Below are 20,524 nucleotides of genomic sequence, written 5' to 3' on the forward strand. Positions count from 1 at the left end.
TGGGCTGTGGTTGATGAGTCCGTGGTTGAGCTGCTCTACATCTGTTGATGAGCTCCATTTTGATCTCCCCACAGATCCCTGCAGAAAATCATCGCCAAAGAGGAAGAACCCAACTTGGTAAGGTCCCAGCTCAGATGTTTGGCAAAGAGCAGTGTGAACTGCTGCTGGACATGGTGTGGTCTAACTGCATTTCACTTCCTAGAGTGACAGCAAGCCCCAGGGGCGAAGGCATCTGTCTGCCAAGGAGAGGAGGTGAGAGCCTCTTTGTGTTTGCAGTGAGATGAATGCCTCCTCCCCATTCCGTCTCCAGGACCTGGGCTCAGGGCATGTCTTGCATCTCCCAGTCTGGGCTGGTCCATGTCGATTGTTTGTCCTGCATTTCCAGTGTGGGTCCTGCCTGTGGGATGGCGGCTGCTCCTGTCCTTTGGGAGTGCTGGTTATGAACAAACAGTTTCTTGTGTACTTGTGGGCTCGAGGTGTTTTACTGAGGAGGGGTTGTTTCCAGCGTACATGCCTCAGGTTTCCCTGTAGCCCTGTGGCAGGGAAGCAGGGTGGTAAAGCTGGCAGGAGAGCAGCAGCCTCTCCTGTCACAACAAGAGGTAGTGTGTCAAGTGATTGTTTTCCTTAGAGAAATGAAGAAAAAGAAGCAGCAAAACGACTCTGAGAACTTGGAGCCGCCTGAAGAGAAGCAGAAAGAGACGGAAACACAGCCTCCCCCTGCTCCTAACACCAATAAGGGTGTTCCGGCCCCTCAGCCCATCAAGCGGGGCCAGAAGGTAGGCAGGGACCAGGTTTACCCATGGGTTGAGCTGTTGGCATGTGAAGTGTGGACAGAAGTTCCAGATTCCTGTCAGACATCTGTGGCTGCCTGATAGTTTTAGACTCTTGGTGGTGCTCTTAGTGGTTTCAGGATGATGGTGCTGGTCTGTTAGCATCGAGGACCCTGTGCTTTCCTCGCTGAAACCACAGTCTCTTGGTTACTGGTGAACTGCTCTGAAAGAGGTTCAGGAGACCTGGAAGGAAAGTGCATTTGGGGTTAGCATCTAGGTGTTTGTCTGTGGGTGTGAAACTCTGCAAAAGTCATTGTTTCTAAAGTTGTTGGTGTGTTTTCTTCTGCAGAGTAAAATGAAGAAGATGAAGGAGAAGTACAAGGACCAGGATGAGGAGGACCGGGAGCTCATCATGAAGCTGCTGGGGGTGAGTGAGAGGAGTTTTGCCTTCCCCTATGGTCGCTTGGCTCACTGGCTCTGACCACCTCTGTGTGTAACCACAGTCTGCAGGGTCAAACAAGGAGGAGAAAGGGAAAAAAGGGAAAAAGGGGAAGACAAAAGAAGAGCCAGCAAAGAAGCAACAGCAGAAACCCAAGGCTGCTCATTGTGGTACTGGAAGGGGCAAGGAGACGCTCCCAGCGGGAGTCCTGCTGCACGAGTTGCAGGACCCAGCCCTGGAGGAGCAGCAGGATGAGAAGGTGAGCAACACACTTACCTCTCCTCTCCTGTCCATGCGTCTGTCCCTTCTCACTCTCTACTGGCACTGGGTAGCAATGTTGTGTCAGGAAGGCTGGGCAGCTCTTGCTGGTTTTGGGGCACTGCGCCTAATGCCATGGCCCTGGGAGCCCATTGGTTTCCAGAAGCAGTGGAAAACCCTGCAGCAATCTGTGTGCACACTGCATTCCCAGCACAGCCAGAATGAGGGCTCAGAGGAGTACCGAGCCTCGCCAGGCTGCCGAGGATCCAGTTAAGTCAACACCTCCCACTCGGTGCAGCTGAAATGTAACCGAGCACTCTCCAGATCTGTTGTTGTGAGTCAGTATCTCTGAATCACAGCCCATCTCTCTCCTCCCAGCTTGGTGTGTGCCAAGCAAATTAGAGTTTTGAAAGAAATATTCCTCCCCTCACCCACATAAAAGTGCTCTTCTTACCTTTGCTTTAAAATAAGTTAAATTCTCTTTGCCGTGAGAATGTGGCTTTCTGTGTACTGGTGATAAAAGAATTTATTTTCTCCAGGGGCTGGGGGAGAAAAAAAGCAGTTGTGTGCTCATTTCGGCTCTGATGTCTCCTTTGTTTGTGTGTACAGGAGGAGCAAGACCAGGATCAGCCGGGGGTTGAGGTAAACGCTTGTCTGTCTTTGAAGCTCAGATAAGTGCTGAGGAGAAGGCTTTATTCCTGCTCAAAGCTGGCAGGCCCTGCTGCAGCATGCAGCTCCCTATGAGCAGGACCAGAGGCCCAGGGCTTCAGCGGGCTGGGGCTGGTTGGTGTCTGAGCCCTCCAGAATGTCACAGCCCTGCTGTTAGAAGTCCCCTTCTTGCCCCTGACTGTTTGAACTCAGCTTTCTCGTATTTTTTTTTAAAAAAGTAACCTCTTTTTTTTCTTCCTACCCTGCTTATCACATACATTCCCTATAGAAAGTAGGGGCTGGCTAAACTGAAGTTTGTCCCTTGCCTTTGCCTCTGGAGGTGTTTGCACCCCACCGGTGATAGTGGCTCTAGGCTGGAGGATGGCACAATACGATGCAGTGCAAGTTGCTCTTTAGTTTAGAAGTTTGTTTACATAAAAATTGCTTCAAAGTTTTCTGTAATTACAGGCTGTGTGGGTGTTGCCCAAGGCTTGAAATAAGTAGGTTTCATTAAGTTCTTAAAATGAAGGAGGATAACGGTTGTCTGGAGGGGGAAACTTTTGGTGACCCTGTGAAGATGTAACTACACTTGGGGGTCTTGTTTGGGTCGTTTAAAACTAAGATCCATCCTGTTTCAAATGATGTGATTTGAGTAATCAAAGATCGTCAGTAACGAGTCATGGCTTGGTAATTCAGTGCCAGTGTGTGGTACGTTTCGGTAACCCCATCACGAGATCTGACACAGGGTACCTGTGGGATTGCAGCTGTTGTGTTGTAGTTTAGCCGGAAGGGGAGACCCTTCGGCCTCTGCCCCCAGTGAAACCAGTAGTCAGGCGCTGGAGATATGCCGTCTGGTTTCACAGTGAAGCTCCTTTGCTCGTTCAGGAAGGCGAGGCGTTGCTGGACTCCCTGACAGGCCAGCCACACCCTGAGGATATTCTGCTCTTTGCTGTTCCCATCTGTGCTCCCTACACAGCTATGATGAACTATAAGTAAGTCGCAGCACTTTCTGTGGGAAGGGTTTGGCAGCAGCCTGCACTGGTCGAGGGGAGCCTGCATACTACTCACAGAAACCTTTTCTTTTGAAAGGTATAAAGTCAAGCTCACTCCAGGCACCCAAAAGAAGGGAAAAGGTACTGTATTAAAGCACTTCAATCCTTTCCAGTGCTCTACCTATTGAAGCTTGCACTTTTTTACATACTGTTTAAATCTTTCCTGTGTTTTTACAGCTGCAAAGATTGCCTTGCATAATTTTATGCAATCCAAAGAAGCTAGTGCAAGAGAAAAAGACCTGTTCCGCAGTGTAAAGGTGACCAGTTTTTTCTATGTAATTTCTCTTGCACAAACGTAACAGCAGTAGCAAAATGTCCATTAGTGCCATTTTGGGGGTAAATACTTCCAAAACCAAGTCTGCTATTGCTTTTTTTTTTCAGCAGTGTTGTGTTTCTCTACTGCTGGGGAAGATGAACTGCTTAGGCTGGAAAGAGTCATTAGGAATGGAGCCTCACCAGTGTCATTGGGCCTTAGGTTTCTGTATTGTGTCGCTCTTGATCTAAAATAACGTATCTGATACAAGCATCACCTTCCAAGAAGTCCTCTGGTTTTGGGAGGGGAAATTCTCGCTCCCGCTGGCAGTGTGTGGAAGGGGCAGGCACTTGCACTGGGGGTTCAGCTGGGCTCAGGTTGGAGGCAGTGTCCTGCTGCGCCACTCATGGCAGGCTTTCGCCTGCCCCTCTTCCCCTGCAAGGCGTTTACCACAGGCCAGGGAAATCTGCGGTCTCTCTTCTCAGGCAGGTCTTAGCTCACCTGATGCAGTTTTCTTTGCCATTTCCTCCTCAAATTGGCCCCCCTTCAGTCAGCAGCACTCCCGTACCTGTCACCAGGGAGAGGGCAGGTTCCTTGCCATGGTCGCCTCCTGTGGCTCGGTCAGCCGTTCGCACCACAGTCCCCTCGCTCCGCCTGCACTGCCTGTTGTGACTTATGGTCCTGATTTCATGTCGGTGATCCCCGTTCATCAGGCAGCCCAGACTGCCCTGTGACAGCTGCTTGCTGGCCTGTAATAGTTCACAGATCAGAAACGTTGAATAGCAGCAGACAATGTTGGCTTTTTGTGGCACTCTGCTAGAAAAACACAATTAATGGTTAATGACCTTGAAGTGAACAGGCAGCGTCTAGGGACCTGTGGACCCAACCAGCCCATCCCAATGGAGCTGATGTGTGGAAGCTGCACAGAAAACCAGTAAGTCTTTCATTAATAAAACATGGTGCCAGAGCAGAAGCCTGACGTCAGCCTTACTTTGGGGGAAAGCCGGCAGAAACAGGGGCATCAGCTCCTGCCAGCAGACTCGGAGGTAGTAGCAGGGGTGAGGAGGATGTTTGTAAATGCTTTTCTGTTGTGTTCAATTTTGTGTCTTTAATGTTTTGTAGGATACTGATTTGTCAAGAAATATTCCTGGTAAAGTGAAAGTGTCTGCACCTCATCTCCTGAACAAGAAAAAGAAGTGATTCCGTACTTGGGTTTCTCACCACCAGACTGCCACAGCTGCACGGTCAGAATCCAGCACCTGCAGGTGGGACAGCCAGACAGCCAGACCTACCCCGACTGCCGTTCGTTTGACTGAATTTAGCTTCCGTGGTAGCAGGCAGACGAGGGCCAGTTCCTGCATCGCGGTTTAGATGGACTCTTAACAACTCGCTACAAATAGCATAGAAACATGCAAGTAAATTGCTGGCATTTGGTCAGTGATGTGATCTCACGCTGTTCGTTCTCTGATGCTTTCAATGCTGGAGCCGAGCACCCGTTCTCCATGCTGCTGGGCAAAGGCGGGCTGTATTTGCTGCCACAAAACTGGTGTTTCTTCCTAAAACCTGCCGCTTTCCTCTGAAGGGAACTGGATTTTCTAGTACGAGTAGGACAGTTTCAGTGCAAACTGCTTCATTTGAGAAAAGGTAGAATTTTATTTTTTCCCAAAACATGCCATTGGCTACCAAGGGATGGAAGGTGCAGTCCCAGCTCCAGCCCTCCAGAGCTCCTGAGCCCACCAGCACAGCCAAACACATAATTACTACGCCTGTGGAGGTGAGGAACAGGCAGGGAAGAAGAGCTGGGGCTGGAGGGTCAGACTAAACCCCACGTGCAGTATCAGCGCACCCCAGAGATGCACAACCACAGCTCAGCTCAGAGGTCTGCACCACCCCAAGCACTTATTTAAGCCACAGCTAAAGCTTACACAAGAAACCAGTGCAGGAATTACAATACAGGAATTATTTTGTTCTAGAAGTCAAACTTTTTAATTATTTTTTTTTTGAGGACAGCTTAAACATGATTTCACCCCTTCCCCACAGCAGCAGAGCCTGTTCCTTGTCCCCGATGTCACCTGCTGGGGCTGCTGACAATGGAGCCGAGTCAGCGAAGGCAGGCGCTGACCCATTCCGCAGCCACCTCCAGTGTACCTCCATCGAGCTGAAGTCCTTCAGGCTGTTCCAGCTGTAGGTGAGCTCCACAGGTTACTGACACAGCCTGTAATAGGCTCAAGCACTTTCAGTTACACTTCCCAGGGCAGAATATCTGCTACCTAAGGTTCACAACTGAAGTTCCACAACATAAAGAGTTCCAAAAAAACAAACTACAAACAAGCAGAGAGTAGTGGTGCTTTAACAGCTGAAGGTTTATGACAGTTTATCAACTCTGACACTGTACAATTTCCAAATCCCTTAAGCATTTGTGGCAAAAGGTTAAGCAGACAGTTTCCTAACGCTGTAGACTAAAACAGGACTGCTCAGCCCTCACAGCAATCTTCAGCCTAGACTAAAGCAACACTCCTCTTCAATAGTCATGGCATGCCTCAGTATTTCCTGCACAACCACGAAAGTCCTCAGGTCCTTGACTAGGGACTCTGTAACATCTACTTCCACACATGCGCATCCCGTCTTCTCGCTTGGGGCTGGCCCTCACATGTACTTCAAGGTGGACAAACCCAGAACTAGTTTTAGCTCAAGCACAGGATACATCTCCACTTGCATTAAATACATTTATTGCAAACATCTTTACACAAAAATAGGTTCTCTCTAGGCCATTCACATGCAACTTAAAGGCAAGAAGCAACTACCTACAACGATACAGCTATTTAACCTATACAAGCTTAATGTTTGCCACACTTGGTAAAATTATTACATCTTCTTAGAGCTGCTCATCCATGCACAGCTCGTTCAGCGATCTCTGCGGAGGGCTCAGGAGCCTGAGGTGTTGTTGCTTCCAAACCGCTGATTGACGCTGTGCAGCAAGTGCTTGGGGAGGCAATTCCAGGAACTGGCCAGCATCTCCTTAAAGCAAATAACTGCTTCGAGGCACAGCCTTGGGGAGAGGGAAGACATGGCCGTTGTTAGCATGAACAAGGGCTGCAAGGTAAGCTCATTCTTTACAGCTATTTAGTGAGGGCTTGTTTTCATCACTGGTGACAAATGCGTGCTTCTGAAAGGAATCTTGCTCTATCCTCTCATAGTTGGCTGCTGTTCTTTCAGCATTCTTTAGAGGAAGAATGTTTTCAGGCATTTTAGGAACATAAGAAAGGGCTCTGGTGGTAACCCTCACTACTTGTCTTAGATGGAAACATGACAGTTTAACATTGAAATCTTGCTTTCTTACCTTACGAGAGATCGTGGTTGTAGAGAAAACACAAGTATTTCATTACTGTGAGCCTGGAGGTGGGGAGGGAAAGAGAGAGAGAGAGGGAGAGAGAGAGAAGCAGTGCGGTTATGTGGATTCACATCGTTGCAGCAGGAGCCAAACCAGCCAAGGCTCACACAAACGGCCTCTGGAAAGGAAGGCAAATGGCACGGCTCTGGGGTCTGGCAAGGAGAGCTGACGGTGGGCAGTAGACTGGACTTCCCATAAATCACAAATGCAGCAGACAAGCTGAATGCAAGATTGCTCACCAAATCCTACAATACGGGAAGCTGTGGGCACTACAGATGAATCAAAAAAACAGATCTAGTGCCACTTGCTACGAACACCTGGAGGGGAACAGGTACACAGAGGGGCCAGGCTCACAGGCTCTCCCTGTGCAGCATCTCCTGTTGCTGTCAGACAGGGGACCAGGCTGAAAGCTACAGTCAGTACAAGTGCACAAGATGGGGGCCCCGTGAGCCCCGCATCGCACCTCTGACCCTGGCCAACACCCGTGCTTGGAGAGAGAGAACAGGAACACCACCTGCGCGCAGTTTCCAAGTCTTCACGGCTCTGTGGTGAGGGGCTTTGGACACGGGGACTGTATCAGGGTCAGCACTCAATGGTGTGTTGTTGGTTTTGGGTTTTTTTTGTTTGTTTGTTTTTGTTTTGTTTGTTTTTTAAATGGTTATGCTTGCTCCTTGAATGGACATAAACCTCTGCCAGAGCTGAGCTGCCAGTGCATAAAGAAATGTTGCACCACTCTTGTTTGCCACTTGCCCGTGCCAGCTGACGCCCACTAGTTCTTACACTAGAAGGTGCTGGGACGCTTGTTGCCAGTCTCCTTTCCAGCGAACGGGTGTTCTTAGAGACCCTGGGACACCCCCGTCCCGGCTGAAGAGCCCCTCTCTGTAGGCATCGCAGTGCCCCATGAGAATCACAGGGAAAAGCTGAAGTAGTTGGGAGCTAAGAACAGGCTCCAAGTGAAACACACGTGAGGAAAGCAAGTCATAGTTTGTTTAAATAATGAATAATGACCTGCTTTCTAGAAAAGCAGCAAAACATTTCCCCTTCAAGCTTTGTTTATGCACCTTTGTCAGTCCTCATGAGATCACGCATTTCACACTCATTGGAGTGATAAGACACCACGGCTCCTGCAGGAAGGGCCGGGCTGCACAGGAAAGGAAAGCTTGAAATAAACTTACGGCTTTAGAATGGGCAAGTAAGTTGTTGGCACAGCCCCCAAAGACAATCACCTCTCCCTCTTCGCTTGCACAAGCGGTATGCCACAACCTAGAAACAGAAATCAGCACTGCATTAAACCAAAGAAACACCCCACCCAATAAGGCATGTTTAGGATTTGTATCTGAAGTTAACACATGCAAGTTTGCCCTTCCACCACTACGCCGTAGACCTGACTAATTCAACAGGAGTTTTTCTTCAGAGAAAGAAAACTGGTCAGCAAACCGTGGGCTGCGTAAGGTGTCCTGGTTAGAGCAGGGCTGTGGGGCTCAGCAGCACGCTGCCTGCGAGTGCAGGCGTGTGTGAAACCCACAGCCATGTTGCTGCCGGAGGCTGGCTGTAACGGTCTGCTCACACAAACTGTATGTCTCACTTGACTCAAAAGGCTGAATGAACAGAGTCAGATTTTGTACTGCTCTCCTAAGACTTGGGGAAACAACTACTCTTAGACACGCGTTCAGCACAACATGGCCCTGTCCTGCTGCTCCAAAGCAGGGAAGGGCAGGTGGGAGGCAGCAGCTCAGCCTTGTTACTGCCCCAGGAAAACAGACCCCTCCTCATCCCCACCAGCAGCAAGAGTAAGGCCAAAGGGGGCAGATGAGGAAGCATCACTGCTTTAACTCGTTTAACCTTGGTCAGAACACTTCCCCAAACAAGATGTATCACAGTAACTCACGTGACATGAGTGTTTTCAATGCCATACACATGCATCACAGTAGTTTTGATGCATTTAAATTGCAGGTCATCATCTCTAATTTACTCAGCAGGAAGACAAAAATATCCTGGGTGTGCACAGGATTAGCCACCAGCGGGGATGCTCAAAACAGTGGCACCTGCCTCTGTCCAGTTTGCTGGCAGAGCAAGAACACACAGGTTCCAGTTAGCTCTTGCACTGGCAGTCCCAGCTGAGAGGCCTCTGCAGCCAGGAGATCAAACCCTAAATCCCCGTGTTCTACGCTCTACGCTACCTCCTGCACCAGTCCTCCGGTGGCATTCATCTTGCATTTTGTGCGCACGTTCAGTACAGCTGCACTTCTGGGGTAGAAGCTAGCATTAGTATTGTTAAGAAACATGAGTGCTGTAAAAAGGAATGCATGTCCTGTCTTTGGCAGCCAACATTACATTTTTCCTCACTCTTTTTTAATAAGTTTCCAGGCAAGTGTCTACTATACCTTGGTTTTTCAGAATAGTTATGCTCAAACTGTATCCACTCATTCTTGCTGATACAATAAATCCAAGCATCACCTGAAAACAAGCAAAATCCCAAACATAAACAGTATTCTGTTAGTTCTTTCATATTTGCTGCACTAAACATGTACTCCGGTGTAACACAGTCCATTTTTGTTCTTAAATAAATCAAGTATTTTAGGAACAAACTTATGAAACATAGGGCTACCTGTTTGAAAACAGGTATTTAATAGTGGTTTATGGGAGCAAAGTCAGAAGGGTAAGATGGAGAACTGTAAAGCTCTTAGTAATTGTAATTTGCATTAGATGCATTTTTAGAGCAGTTTAATTTCTATAAATTATAGTGTCTCAACACACTCAGTGACTCCTGCTCTGTGAAATTAGCTGTCGACCATAAAGAGTTGGATCACAATGGCATGGAAGGAATTTAGCAAGCATTTAAGGTGACGAGGCAATAATTCAAGCTTCTGTGCACAACTGTTAAAAAGAACACAAAGACAACACAAAACTCTTTTGGAATGACTTACTTAATGGCTGTTTGTCAGTGGTGAATCCTCCAAAGAGAAAGAGGTGATCTGAGGAAATTGGTGTTAAAGAATGCCACGATCGGCCAACTGGGCAAATGCCTTGCGCGATTCTGTGTTTCAAAAAAAGCACCATACATCACACATGTGCTACAATAAAATACTGCTGCTCTTTTTCTGCTCTGATTATTTTTCAGATATTTGAAGGATGCAGCTTCATACTGTGCACAGCTCACGACCCAACAGCAAGTTTAATTTCTTTAGACAGAGTAAAAGAATTTTACTCGTATCAATGCTTAAAAAAGCCTGACAGCAGATCAGGAGGATCAGTTCTACTTGAGTTTACTTACTTGCTGGAGTTTACCAAGTTTCACTAGAATGATTATAAGTGAATAAAAATGATATCTTCATATTGCTTTAGAAACAAAAGAACTCAAGTTTTAGTACCTACATTTCATTCCACTCCCATGTATCCAGATTCAGATAGTAAAGATCGTTCATTCTGGACTCCTACAATAAAGCAGACCATGGTTGAAATAGTCCGTTTAGGTTTCAGTAACACATCGTTAAAACTGGGCTGGGGCTTACTCTGTATCTGCCACCAAACACGTAGCCTCTGTTCCCAACAGTAGCACAGGCATGAGCTGCTCGTGGTGACGGAGTTTTACCCTGGGAAAAGACAATGTCAAGTAAGAAGGTGAGTTTATTTCATACATTAACAAAAGAGAGAAAATGCCATTTTACCAAAACCCCACAGCAGATCGAGCGAAGAGGAGCTGGGCTGACGATGCCCACCAAACACGCGAAGCAGCACAGCTACGGCCACACCAGGCACCGCGGGAGGTGTGGGGTGGCAGCTCCTCTCGGGCCTCCCAGGAGAGCTCACCTGGACATTGCACTCGGGGCAAAGCAAGGTCTCACAGTTCCACAAATCAAGTCACCCGAGGAGATGAAAGGCTGAACTAAAGTCAGATTTAAGGCCAACAAGGGACAGAGAGCGAAAAAACATCCAGTAAGTCATTCTGTGTGCAGAAACTTGCTTTTTTTGGTGGATGGAAGATCAGAAAACTCATTTTAAATGTTTGGGGTTTTTTTTCCCCTCTAAGTGTCAAGGTATAAATTTTGCTTTTAGAAGAGGGTTCAGTCAGACACAGAAGACCTCAGACTAAATGAGACAAGGACATAGTGAATCATTAAACACTATTTTTCTTGAGTTACTTCTGAAATATTTGAGATCTGTATGTAGTAAGACGAAGCAATTCTTTGGTAATCTGAATAAGGAGTTACTTATCTCAAATTTCATTTCCTCCAATTCTGTGGCAATATCACTCTATTTGCCTGTTCCCGAATACTTCTGGGACACTTCAAATGGTGTACATTTGCAATTACCGAGTGTTTTGTTTTGACCACAATTCAGCATCCAAGTGAAATGTACCAAACCATCACATTACAGTGAGCATGACAGGAAACCATACATTTTGTTTTCCTGAGCTCCCCAAATGCCACTGAAGCATGAAAGCAAGTCAACAGGAAAAAAGATTAAGAGAGAAAGACAGATTAAAATAAAAGGCACGTTTCCAGTTTTTGGAGAGGAGAGAGGACCTAAGTAAGTGAACGGTTTAAATTCAGTTTAAATGGCCTCAAGAATGCTACTGAATAGGCAGCAGGTAATTTTTATTTCGAGGGGATGTTTCCAAAGCTAGTTCTACCAACAGTGTTTCAAACCCCCCTCTTAACAGTCCTTCCTCTACAAGCATGTTGCTGGTAAGAATGCAAACACAAGCTAATGACACCTCATGGAGTCCATATATAGGAGAGAAATTAACAGTCCCACTTTGCTGGCAAGAGAGCAAGGTACAGAGGATTAAGACAGCTCGCTCAGGAAGCACAAGAAGGGAAGAGAGCCCTGGTCACAGTCCTAAGCTTTAGCTCCTGGCCAGGTTTCCTCCCCTGGCTGGATCAGACAGACTGCATGTCCCAGGAGGGAAGCCAGAACAGCAGAAACCAGCAGTGCTGCAGATGCAGTGCTTCCCGCCAGCCACAGAAATGCCCTGCAAGGCATTTCTCACGTCCTCCTGCTAGCTAGCACTAGGTATTTCAGAGAGCTCTTCCATTTTTTCTAACTCCTGGCTTTTAGGGACTGGTTTATATCCCTAAGGTGGCAGGATCACAGAGCACCTGACAACTAACACTTGGCAGTTAAAGACTGGTGACATGTAAACAAGGCTGCAGGGTGAGCAGGAAAGTAGAAGAATGTATTTTGGCTGAATTTCCATGCTGCTTGCTCGCAAACAGTTAACCACATTTTCTAAAATAATGCCAGGGAGATACGGACTAGAGATAGGACCCCCTAAGAGATACAACAGGTTAAGACAGCTTCACGCTGCAAGGTAACTGAGCACACTGCCAGGTGCTCAGTGTATCTGCAGCCCAAAGCCACTAATAACCCTGCACAGCTACGCAAGGAGGCTGTTTTATCAGCACCCTCTTTAAGTCAACACAAAGCAGCGAACCCAGGCCTAGCAGAGTCATGCTTATCCTCACAGGATGCTACAAGAGATAGGGCACAGAGTGCACATATTTCTTAAGAGCTGTAACTTAATTACAAAACCAAAAGATTAATAATTACCGTAGTTATAGGCTGGCTCCAAGTAAAAGTTTCAGTGTCCAGAACATGCACGTGGTCGTTCCACCCTCTAGGAAGACCTGAATTCTTTAAAAATATTAAATAAGCAACAAGTTTTAATAAGCACTAATCAAATATTAAAGTTTAAATAGAAATTACTTCAAGGTTGACTTACCCAAAAAGAAGTTTCATCAAATTCAAAAGTTCCCCGTTGTTTCCCTTCAGGAAAATAACCATAGCCTCCAAAAAATATTAGCCTGAAACAAAACATGCATCAAGATCTATTAGAAATGCTACCACATCTGTTGCTACAAATTAAAGTTCTGTAAAGGCTGTGCTCAAACAGAAGATGGGAAAACCGTCTTTGGCTTCATTACTTCCCGTATGTCTACAATGCAAGTTGCCCAGGTGTGGGGCCCTGTTTCTTGCCTAATCGACCCTACCACCCACATTAAATCCCTCTGTAGCTCTTTCCCAGGCCTCAGGCTTCCAAGCTTTGCTCCAGTTCCAAACGTGTGAAGCTACCAGGCCTGCTGCCTGGTCACTGCACTTCAGCCTTTGCTACCGTGGCTCCCACACAGCAGCTACAGGGGTTTATTCCTGCAGTTTCCTGACTCCACCCTTTCCAAGCCCTCTGCCTGTTTTCCCAGAGCCCAAAATGTTCACAGACACTCCGGTGAGAAACAAAGGGAAAGCATTACAACTTGGGCACGGTCACTGTGGAGATGTGTGCTAGGCAGGGCAGGGCAGGAGGAGACCAAGGGACACTACATGCAGCAGACCCTCCACCAGTGAAGCTGCCTGGGAAGTTTTTAGTTTTGGGGGAAGACGACACTTTCTTTGTACTTGTTGCATTTTGCTTCAAAGCCTGAAGAACAGTTACTCTGAGCAGTCACTCATCTGTTTTTACTGTTCTTTTTGTTTTTTAAAATGTAATTTACCTTTAAGTTTTATGTTTGGGTTTTTGCACATATTAGAAACTAATGGCATGGTTCTGCCAGAAATTCTTACTGAATTATGAAGTAACAGAAAACAATCTACACCAGCTAACTAAACACCCACAACTCCAGTCTGGCACAGATTTACATCTAAACTGAACACAACAAGTATCGTAACAGTATCCTTTCTCTCCACATGGAGAATCTGAAAACTAGGACCACGGGCCTCTTCCTATCTTTCATGAGTCTCTGCAGCAAATACCGTAACAGTGAGCTTTCTCTCTACGTAATGGACAAAGCAGCACAAGCATCTGTAGTGTTACACACTAAAATCACCATACATGGCTCAAACACAAGGACATACAGCATCCCACATTTCCTCTGCCTCAGTAGAGCCAGAGACGATACAGTCAAGACCAGTTGTGCTAACAGGCAGAAGATGCCTTTGCTGTCCAGGTAAGGTTTTGTAGGTAACAGCTTAAACCCCTACCTGATGTGACAAGACAGTAAGAACCCGTAACCCTTGCCAGTTGTGACCAAAGAAGAACTACAGGCCCCTGACCGTCACCTCATATTCACATCAGGCCTCCTCAGCCCCCGGCATCAAGTACCCCAGCAGCACTGCCCACGCCGAGCGCCTGTGGAGAGACCCCTGCTCTGTGGGGGATCAGCCTTTCCAGGTTCTCCTGCCAGGGGACAATTCTGGCCATGCGAACTGTCACCTGTGCCAGAGCATTTTGGAGTTCTGTACTCTGGAAGCCAGGAACCTTCTGAGAAACCAGCCCTGGGTAGATGCTCCAAGAAGAGCGCCCAAAGCCCCTGCCCTCCCTGAGATAATTCGCTTCCATCCCCAACCTCCTGAGCAGCTGGGATACAGCAAGCCTGGGGAAGCAGGAAACTACCGACCCACAACTTAGGTCTTTCCTCAGTCTATACTCCAGTGCCAGAAGGCTGGAATGATCTCATCACATGGCTCCCTGCTTCGGGGACTAGCACTGCCCTAATGAAATGGGGGAGGAGGGTGCAAGGCAACGTTTTTCACGTCAGCTCATCCAGCTTCACCACCACCTTGTCTTCCTCATCTTTTCCACGGTTTGCAATGCCAAAAGGCCTTCTGGCATCTCTGGGACACTATCCCAACACATTAAATCAGATAACATCAACAGCTGTTCATCTAACGCGTTCCTTGTTTTGTGCAACCAGCACAGAACACACCGAATTAAGCATGTGCGCTGCTGAAAAAGCCACACGCAATTTTAAGATTAAAATGGCTTCCTGCTCTTCAACCATCAAAGAAATGCAAACTGTCCCACAAGACGTGACCAAAAGACTACATTTTGCATGATATGGGGAATCCTAGAACAGGCTTCAGTGAAGAATAATTCCAGATGCAATTGCCAAGAGGAATGACGCTGATACAAGTGACTACGATGCAGTATCTTTAAAGCAATGTACTGAGAATGCACCGTGGAAGATTTGCCTGTAATGAGCGTACATTTTGGATTGTGACTCACAGATACTTTGCAGCTTACATATACCCAAATTGGGAGTGAGGTTTTTCCCTATCAACCGTCAAAGGATGGAACAGTTTTAAAAGGCTGGCTGGGGAAGAAATTCAGCATCTTCCTGAAGCATATATGTGCTGCAGACAAGAAGCTCTTCTGCAGCTCTTGTTCAAACAAAAAGACACAACAATGACAAAACTAAGAGTGATTAAAAGCAAACACACGCGCAAGGATAGCTGTGCTGACTTTGTTGCTGGAGCCTTACTTGTTTTTGTAAACCCAAACGCCAAGTTTGTCCTTTGATGAAGGGGGTACCCCCTGACACTCTACTCTGACCCACTGCAGCACTTTGTCCGTGGATCTGGAATTTAACATGTAGAACTGTAGAAAATAAAAAGATTTTTTTTACCCACACAGTTAGCTTAAAGCTTAAGTCTGACTGATGTTAAAATATTAACTTTTAATTAGCATGTATTGGTATAGAAATAAATTAAAAGTCCTCTTCCTAGCTGCACAGAGCACTGACAACATTTGGAACAACACATGGATCAAAGGTCCTTATCTTTTTGCAGACTCAAGCCCCAAACACTTTTTACAAAAGTAATAGGACTGTGGACATTGAGTTTTACCATCCAAAAGCTGACATGGGATACAATGAAGGTATGTACAAAGTAGCAATTGTCTTACAATAAAAAAAATCTGGTAAAAGAAAAAAAAAAAAAAAAGTGTTTTTTTACAGTATCATCACTTCTCTGTGTGTTACACCATTTTAAATGGAGAGAAATAGCTGATACACATGTATAAACTAACTTAAATGTAAGAATACCACAGCAGGAAGGAATCAACTCACACTTTATAAATGTAGTTTGTTTCAGACTGTTTGCAAGCATTGCATCAAGCTACTTTCAGTTTATATTTAAGAGCGAGGCCAAAACTATTTAATTTAAACCACACTTCCAGAACATCAGAAAATATTATCAGAGACTCCAGAGAAGAATAACATTTCAAACAACCACAGAGCAGTTACAAATCATCTCCTGATATAATTTCAGTGAACTCTGGAAATTCCCATCCTTCAAAAGAAGCAAACTCAAAAGCACCAACGCAATACAATTTATAGGGTGAATTGCACAAGAACACCTGCAACCAATCCAAATAGCAGGTCACGGTGTTTCTTCAGTGGCGTAAAGCTACCAGAGTACAATCATCATGTGAAATGATGCAGAGCTGAAGGCTGACCTGTTTTACAAATGCCATGTTATCTGACCTGTTGCAGACAAATTAATACAGTGAACTGGTAAAAGTCAGCCAGCTAATCACCTGCATGGAAAAAAAAAATATCCAAGCAGTAAGCACCATATTTTGTTAGTCAAAACCTCTTAGGCAAGCACAAAAAGAACACGGCTTCAATTAGTTCACATCTGGGGAAGCCACGGACAGGATGAGAAAGCTGGTTATCTGCTTCCCAGAACCAGAGATGCAGCCAGTAGATGACAATGTTATGCTGCAGAAGCCATGGAGGACACAATGACTGGATACTTGTTCAGCATCCCCTGTTATTAACATTTAAGCTCTGAAACAAGATCCAACCTGTCCAGTTGTTCTGAAGAAAATGTTTCTGGGATTTGTTAAGATTACACATTTCTTGCTTTGCATGGATTTTAATTCACTGAAAAGGCCACGTCTAGTTTATAAAAAATGGGAACAAAAGCTAATAAGGAGAAACTTATTTGTGAGGAGGGGTTTATCTTTAAATTACTAACCTTGTTTGTATTGCCACGGGCATGATGTCCTCCAAAGAGGTACACCACTCTGTCTACACACACGGCACAACTTCCAGACATGGAAGGTGGAACATCTCCCTCTGTTTTACTCTTCTTCCTAGAAGCACAGTTTAAAACATTTTACCTGATAGAAATGAACAATAATGATTTTATCTGGAGTGGAATTTTATAACCCTACCAATATGTTTTTAATTACTATAGGTCACTGTGGACCATTCAGTTATGAGTTCTTCACACCCTTGCAGGTTTAACAATTTACAACACTAACCTGGGTATGACAGAGAGGGGTGGGGAAAAGGCAATTTAATTAATACATGTTTTGTGGGGGAGGAATCCCGTCTGCCCAGTTCAGGAGTTTGGTATGCCTTTCACGTTCAAAATCCCCAGAAAGATCCTCAGGCAAAGAGGATGCACCTGTCTAAACTGAAGGTTTCTATTTTGCTACTGGATTTTTAATGTTTGTAAACATTACAACCACAAAGATGAGCTTCCAGCCCATGTCCAAGGCTCTCCCTAACCACCACGAGGACTGGAAAGCACTGCTGAAATTGCACTTTCTGCAAAGCGCTGAGGGGACTTGGCTTCTCAGCGCAAGGCCCCAGCTAGCTACAGAACTGGAGCACCGGATTCCCTTTTCTCACACTATCAGGCACGCAGGTTTCGCACAACATCCAGGCTCCCAGCAACCTGAGATGATGCAGTAGATTCTTTGGCTGCATTTAAACATTTAAAAAGGACTCCTTAAAAAGACAACAAATAAAAAACTCAATATGGGTTCCCTTAGTAATGTACCACTGTAATCAAAAGTGGTACAAATACAATTTTCAGGTGCTATATCCTACACCAGGCATCCCAAAACACTTCACACTGTTGATCGCATATTTCTGTATGGGCTGCCTGTTCGAGCTGCCTCTCCTACCTCACCCTGTGAAAATGTATTTGTTGTTTTCACAGGGGGGAAAAAAAAAAAAAAAAGGAACTATTTTACACATTGATGCAACAGTTCGGGAGGTGGGAACGAAGAGATCAGGGAATTCTCTCTCTGTTCACAGACCCTCAGCATGCTTTCCACACCAATTTAAGAATTTACCTCCACCCCAAACAACAATTAAGTTAATTATTTACTGTACCATCTTCCAGTTTCCATGTTGTAGATCCATATTTCATCCCTAGGCAGATAGAAGTCATAAAATCCCCTAACTTGCGCATTCTGCAGAACAGGTCAGAAAAGAAAAAAGCAACATTAAAAGGATGCTTGACATACTGAATTACAGAGTCCTGTGAATGTTTACAACCCCTCAGAGATCTAATCACAGAACAGAAAACAGCAGGAGCAGTGCCTGCCGCACTCCAGTACCTCTCAGCTGCACAGCAGCCCTGGCAGAGCAGGTATGAGCCTATGTTAGCTTCTGCTAGGGACCAGCTCCCAGCAGAGCCAGAGACTGGGGTAAAAGGAAGTTAAACCTCATTTTCATAGCCCAAGCAGGATAACTAGGGTGCATAAATGAGCCAAAATTTCACATTTAATTCCCTCACCCCCTGAGTGACACCACCAGAACAATACACCAAAGCTTTGTCTTGAGCTACCAATTTATTTACTGAGTTCATTGACAATTCATTCCTGTCAAAATCATAAAATGACTTGGTTCTGCTTGCAGTACGCACGCAGCCCAGTGTGATAAATAACCAACCTGTGATCATTAACACACAATATATAGTTGTGCTGATAATGCTGTAAATAAAAGCACCATTTTGCACAGTGTGCATTTCATATCACACAGTTATTTCCTTCTTTTCCAACAGACACGTGAGTTGACAAAGGCAAACGACACCCTGCATCCCACAGAAGGTATCTGTCTTCCAAGATCTGCATTTAACACGATTCATTTCAGTATTTCAAAACTCTTGAATGTCATATTCTAATTTGTTAACTGGAGCTTTTCTTTTCCGGGGGGAGGGATAATTTTACAGAGTCACTCCCAAACTAATGGGACATAATTACCAGCACCACGGGTGGCAGAAGGCTTACTTAACAAGGAGAACAGCATACCTTATAGCCTCCCCAGACGTACATGCAGCGTCCATCAGTGACTGCCACGTGCCCGCTGCGCTCAGCGGGGCTATCGTTCTCCAGCTGCTCAAAGCTGTCCTCAGCTGGAGCCGGGAGCTCTTCATCTGCCTGCAGGTCTTCGTTATCATCAGCCATTTCGATACAGTGCTACATGCACAGAATAACACATAGTGTGGAGCTTTGAAAACCATACAGGGGAAACCATCAGAGGAAAAAAAAGAGAAACTACACACTGTTGTTTCTTTCACAACAATGTTTCAGTGGAAGAAGTTATCCCATCAGTCAAGAAAGTTTCAGATGGGGATTCCTCAGCTGTGTGTAATTTATAATGGTTTCAGTTGCCAATTTGAGCCAAGGTCTCTATCTGTTTTTTAAAAACGCACTTATCTATAAATACATTAATTGACGACAAAAAAACCCAACCCACAGCGGAACAAAATTGAAAGTTTTGATTACAACATGGTTTTCACAAAAATGAAAACTCCTGCAGCTTTTCAGCCATAGTCCCTTTGGGCTGCCTAAGCCCCACACAAAACCTCCCATAGCTGTTAAACGCAGGACATGTTACCTATGCCAAAAAACACCCACAAAACAAAGCCCCCTGCTCCAAATCACGCTAGCATGCAGAAAGCCAAAACCCAGAGCGTCTCAGAAAGACAACAGCTATGCACACCGAGCACCTACGGCTCCTGAGCACTGTGCAGCTTAGGGGTAAGAGCAGCCTCCACGCCAGGGCTTTGGCACGCGAGGAGCCGCAGGGCCATGCTGTCACTGGGGTCACTGGTAATTCAAAGCCCCAACTGTGGGAGGAATCAAGCCAGGAGGAGATGATGAAGTCCGCCCTGGAAGCTGTCTGCACGCTTTGCCTCAGCCTGTAATGGAGCAGGGGGACCCAGGAAAAGCTAAAGTCACCTTCCACTTAGGAGCCACTCCCAAGTCCCCGTCTGCTTTAGCTTTCCTACAGCTATGAGTTGAATCCGTCACCACACAGAGATTTGCAGACACGGATCAAAAGGTCAGGGAAGTTGGACGGTCCAAGCGATGGTTTTGTGCAACCAGGCAAAGCGAGAGAAGCAAAAAGGACCTTAATGAGACTATCAAACCCTGCACTCCCACAGAATCCTCGACACCTACACCGCTCCTGACAGATTTTCGTTTCACTTGAATTGCTCCAATGATGGAGACACTACACCACCCTCGGTAGTTTATTTTTGAGCTTTAATTATGCTTTAAATTAGAAAGCCTTACTCACATCTCAATGAAATCTGTCTGCTTCAAGCTAACCAGATTTTTACCGACCTCTCCCCGGTGGTAAGCATTTTTCTTTTCATTTTTTAACAACCTAAGACACACTGGACAACGGTCCCCCCTCAGTCATTTTTCAGTGCCGTACTGAAACGCCTCTCGCAGCTCACTGCAGTTCCCAAGCCCTCTGTGGCTCTGCCCTGGCTGTCCACACCCCTCACGACACCCCGACTGGCCAGCCGCGGTTTCCTGTCGGGACACAGCCGTCCCACAGGACCCCACCCGAGCATTCAGCCGCACCGTGCTGAGCAATGCGCCATCACCGCACTTACCAGACCCGTTAACAACCCCACGGCCCTTCCCGCTTTCTGTCAAGGTTTGACACCCCCCCTCCCCCCTTCCCCTCCCTCCGTCCCCCACAGCGCGCAGCCCCCTCCCGGCCCCCTGCCCCGCCGAGCCGCCTCCCCTCCGATCCCCGGGGCCTACCGCGGCGGCTGGGGTCGGTCGGTGGTTGCTGCGGGCCGCACGGCGCAGCCGCCCCCTCTCCGTCCCTCCTTCCCTCCCTCCTTCACCTCAGCGGGACGCGCAGCGTCAACATCCGCCGCGGGCGGACGCTTCCG

General features: G+C 46.4%; 2 protein-coding genes across 8 annotated transcripts in view; one reads left to right on the forward strand and one right to left on the reverse strand.

The window, feature by feature from the left end:
• The window catches only part of NEMF (nuclear export mediator factor), a 26,913-nt gene extending 20,526 nt beyond the window's left edge, over window positions 1-6,387 (forward strand). For 2 of the 6 annotated variants that reach the window (XR_007509628.1, XR_007509632.1), the window contains 11 exons: window positions 75-117; window positions 203-252; window positions 629-776; window positions 1,120-1,197; window positions 1,274-1,468; window positions 2,077-2,109; window positions 3,001-3,107; window positions 3,205-3,248; window positions 3,345-3,424; window positions 3,906-4,354; window positions 4,543-4,628. Coding sequence is in view for 1 of the 6 variants with exons in the window: in XM_049829014.1 (XP_049684971.1) it covers window positions 75-117; window positions 203-252; window positions 629-776; window positions 1,120-1,197; window positions 1,274-1,468; window positions 2,077-2,109; window positions 3,001-3,107; window positions 3,205-3,248; window positions 3,345-3,424; window positions 4,543-4,620 (856 nt within the window). In the remaining 5 variants the exon portion in view is untranslated. Of the gene's footprint in view, window positions 1-74; window positions 118-202; window positions 253-628; window positions 777-1,119; window positions 1,198-1,273; window positions 1,469-2,076; window positions 2,110-3,000; window positions 3,108-3,204; window positions 3,249-3,344; window positions 3,425-3,905; window positions 4,355-4,542; window positions 4,872-5,460; window positions 5,609-6,299 lie in introns of those variants that run through there. The other 4 variants (XR_007509630.1, XR_007509631.1, XR_007509629.1 and 1 more) reach the window with 4 other exon arrangements.
• KLHDC2 (kelch domain containing 2) lies at window positions 6,130-20,499 on the reverse strand. Of its 2 annotated transcripts, none has more exons than XM_049829024.1 (14): window positions 20,391-20,499; window positions 18,639-18,806; window positions 17,719-17,798; window positions 16,568-16,685; window positions 15,070-15,185; window positions 12,537-12,618; window positions 12,365-12,448; window positions 10,324-10,404; window positions 10,187-10,245; window positions 9,739-9,848; window positions 9,196-9,268; window positions 7,987-8,074; window positions 6,761-6,813; window positions 6,130-6,469 (listed from the first exon to the last, which is right to left on the reverse strand). In XM_049829024.1, exons 2-14 carry the CDS (start codon window positions 18,792-18,794, stop codon window positions 6,346-6,348), a joined length of 1,224 nt encoding a protein of 407 aa, XP_049684981.1. In that variant the 5' UTR covers window positions 18,795-18,806; window positions 20,391-20,499; the 3' UTR covers window positions 6,130-6,345. The 2 variants fall into 2 exon arrangements, with proteins under 2 accessions (XP_049684981.1, XP_049684982.1); XM_049829025.1 differs by lacking the exon at window positions 20,391-20,499 and adding an exon at window positions 19,572-20,244.
• Window positions 20,500-20,524: the final 25 nt, after the last annotated feature.

The sequence above is a fragment of the Accipiter gentilis genome, chromosome 25, assembly GCF_929443795.1.
Source record: "Accipiter gentilis chromosome 25, bAccGen1.1, whole genome shotgun sequence".
In the NCBI taxonomy this organism is placed as follows: Eukaryota; Metazoa; Chordata; class Aves; order Accipitriformes; family Accipitridae; genus Astur; species Astur gentilis.